This window comes from Babylonia areolata, chromosome 3 (genome assembly GCF_041734735.1).
Source record: "Babylonia areolata isolate BAREFJ2019XMU chromosome 3, ASM4173473v1, whole genome shotgun sequence".
NCBI classification, from domain to species: Eukaryota; Metazoa; Mollusca; class Gastropoda; order Neogastropoda; family Buccinidae; genus Babylonia; species Babylonia areolata.
Window position 1 is genome coordinate 44,868,847 of NC_134878.1, and position 3,905 is coordinate 44,872,751.

Below are 3,905 nucleotides of genomic sequence, written 5' to 3' on the forward strand. Positions count from 1 at the left end.
AGTAACCTGACAATTTTAAGCATATAATTTTTGACTGTAGCTTGATGAAGCCTTATGTACACGAAAGTGTGTCTTCACAAGTGACTGAGAACGTTGATGTTTTTGACTTTTTGCATTCATTATCAGTTGTTTCGCTTGTCAGTTTAACGACTTCTCTTTTACGAAGTCCTTCAAGTAATTTCATGTAATTGTATTCAGATATTGTTTTTTAATTTCACCCTCATTTCACCCTCATTTGCCCAGTTTCCCCCCAACCCTCCATTCATTCACATCTCCCATCCCTTCTAACCGATAATACTCAAATGTATTCATAAACACTTTAACAAAATTAATGTCTTCAATCACGTGTGACGGGACATTAACTCTCTCCATACGAACGGCGAAAGAGACGACGTTAACAGCGTTTCAGCCAAATTACCATCATCAAAATATATCAAGCGGAAGGCTCTCATACTGAAGAGGTGAATGTTGACAAAGAATACCACAATTCTGACGACGGAAGCTAAAGGTTGGGTCATTCAGACACCCACTGGACATCCGAGGGGGCTGTGTAGAGGAGAAGAGAGGACTGGTCGTACTGAGTGAATTAAACAAAATTCCTCCTCCTCACATTCCTACCTGAACCACACTAGTGCTGTATGTATCTGCCTGCCTTTCTCGGTCTCAGCCTGGTTGTGGAATCAGCACACACATACGATCATCAGAAAATGACAGAATCGCTTTCTTAACATCTCCACCTTCAAACCAGATTACGGTCAAAACGAGAAACAATCTTTTCTTGAGAATTGTTGTCAAATAGGGGAACAAAAAAGAACGCATAGTTTCTAGACAAGAATACAGAAGCCTGAAGATTTCGAAATGTGATCATTCAATGGCACAGTAAATAGATGAATATGAAACCTTTACCTTTAGCACAGTATGTCACTGTATAAACTACCCCCGAAAGCGGAGTATGGCTGCCTACATGCTACATGGCGGGGTATAAACGAACGGGGGGGTGGGGTGGGGGGAATCTCGGGACTGAAACTCATTACCTCCATGTCTGTTTGTCTGACACGATGATCTGAACTGATCACACTGACGAACCGACTTGTGTCTTTTTTCAATAAACGCAGCACCAAATGTACGCACCATCAAACGTCATGGTCAACATTCTTTTATTCCACCGATTTATTTGAAAAAGAAAAAGAGAAGAAACGAACATGCTGCTTACAGAAATAAAATGCAACTCTATTAACAAGTAAAAGTGACCTTGGTAATATGCATTGACACGTGAAAACAGTACATTTATGATAATGAGAACTATATCAGTAGTCAAACTGTACATAACAAATGTATATTAGTTGAGAAAGAATGATACGAACCTGATTTTGAAAAGTTTATATTAAAAAAAAAATCACTCTTTGCGCTCTCTCTATCACACAGACACACAGACATACACAAACACAAACACACACACCGTGTACAGACACACACACACACACACACACACACACACACACACACGCACACACACACACACCGTGCACACACAGACACAGACAGCCTCACACACACACACACACCGTGCACACACACACACACACATACACATACACACACATACACACACGCACACATACACACACTAACACACACACCGTGCACACACACACACACACCGTGCACTCACACACGCAGACACACAGACACACACACACACACCGTACACACACACCGACCCACACACACATACACCGTGCACACACAGACACACACACACCGTGCACACACACACACACACACACACACACACACACACACACACACACAGCGTGCACACACAGACACACACACACACTCACACTGTGCACACACACACACACACACACACACACACACACACACACCCTTTCCTCACAAAACTTGTCCACCCTGTATTTGGGGCACATGATTATCAAAAAACAAACAAACAAACAAACACACAAACAGTTAAGAAAAAAAAAAACATCCAAATTTACAAACCAACAACAAAGAAAAGGTTTTGTACAAGTCGTAACAACAGTGTCCCCACTTCCCAACCAACCACAAGAATTGCACTTTGCTGGGCTGCAAAGTCCCAGACCTCCTGTCTTGGTCGTCCATCACATGTTCTTTGTAGTTTATATATTAAAAGAAAATAATAATAATAATAAAAACACACAACAACACACATACACACATGAAAAACAATCGGGAAAAAAAATCCAACATAGACACAATCATAACTGGCACGTAGAAGACTTCTCCTCATTGGCATGCACCACGCAGCGCTCTCGCGCCAGTCTTTTGAAGTAGAGCAGGCAGGCGGTCAGTATGACGACGATCACAAGAAGCGCTGACGTCAGGGCCACGAAGACCCACGTCAGCGTTTTCTGCGTGCCCTCTTGCTCGCCGCTGTTGTTCTGCAGCTTGGGCAGCAGGTTGTTCCAGAACGCCACCTGGCGGGAGCGCAGCCGCTGACCCGTGTGTATATCCACGTCGGCGCCGTCACTGGCGATGATGATGTAGGTCTGGTTGTGTTCCTCGAAAGCCGGGATGGCCTGGTCTGGTTCAGAGCTCTGGAACGGCCGTCTGCAGGCAGACAGACAGACAGACAGACACAGAGCTACTGTCCGACTGATTCAAAATCCTTTCAGCCCGCCAGTCAGTCAGTCAGTCAGTCAGTCAGTCGGTTAGTTAGTCAGTCAATTAGTTTGGGGTCTATACCGCTATACCACAGGTACGTTATATTATGCCGCAGGTGCGTTGAACCACATGTCCGTTATTGTTATGCTACAGGTCCGTTATGCCATGCCACAGGCCCGTCATGATACAGGTTATGCCTGAGTCCTGAGTGAAAAAGACCTGTGGCATAACGGACCTGTGGCTTGACGGACCTGTAGCATGACATAACGGACCTGTGAACGGACTTGTGTGGCACACACACACACACACACACACACACACACACACACACACACACACACACAGCAACACGCGCGCACACACACACACACGCAGACACAACCACACACACACACACACACACACACACACACACACACACACACGACTAATAAGATTTCACACCTAACCATCAGTGACCAAAACGTGTCCCCAGCAGAAAAACAAGAACAACAACAACCCGTACCCATGTTTGACAAAGTTGCTCCAGAGGTCAATGACGGCTCGACTGATATTCTTGTCCAGCTCCGTGTACTGGTGAAGCGGGTGGCTGCTCAGGGGACACCCGAACAGGTAGAACAGGTCCCTTCCATGAGGTACACCTGTACCCATATATAGTATGTATTACAAAAAACATCCAGTCTGTGAGGTACACTTGTACGCATGTATTAAATGTATTACAGAACAGGTCCCTCTTTTGAGGTATACCTGTACCCACGTATTGTATGTTTTACGGGACCGGTTCCGCCCGTGAGGTACACATGTACCCATGTATTGTACGTAATATTACAGAACAGGTCCCGTCCGTGAGGTACACCTGTACCCATGTGTTGAATGCATTACAGAACAGATCCCACACGTGAGGTACACTTGTACCGATGTATAGCATGTATTACAAAACATCCAATTCGTGAGGTGCACCTGTACCCATGTGTTGTATGTATTACAGAACAGGTCCCTCCCTTGAGGTACACCTGTACCCATGTGTTGTATGTACTATAACAGAACAGATTCTACCCGTTAGGTACCCTTGTACCCATGTATTGAATGTATTACATTACTGGTCCCAACACGTGAGGTACACCTGTACCCATGTGTTGAATGCATTCACTTCATTTTTTTCTTTATTTAGTATTTTTATTTTATTTTATTTTATTTATTTATTTATTTTTTTTTTGTTTTTTGGTTGCTTTTTCAATCAAAGTTATAATGTTAATGTT

At 44.0% G+C, this 3,905-nt stretch overlaps 1 protein-coding gene across 1 annotated transcript in view; it reads right to left on the bottom strand.

The window, feature by feature from the left end:
• Nucleotides 1-1,099: 1,099 nt before the first annotated feature.
• LOC143280015 (acetylcholinesterase-like) overlaps nt 1,100-3,905 on the bottom strand; it is a 163,085-nt gene continuing 160,279 nt past the window's right edge. The window contains exons 10-11 of the mRNA XM_076584461.1: nt 3,152-3,287; nt 1,100-2,592 (exon numbers count right to left, since the gene is read on the bottom strand). Of these exons, the coding sequence (XP_076440576.1) occupies nt 2,241-2,592; nt 3,152-3,287 (488 nt within the window). The 3' untranslated portion in view covers nt 1,100-2,240. The remainder of the gene's footprint in view (nt 2,593-3,151; nt 3,288-3,905) is intronic.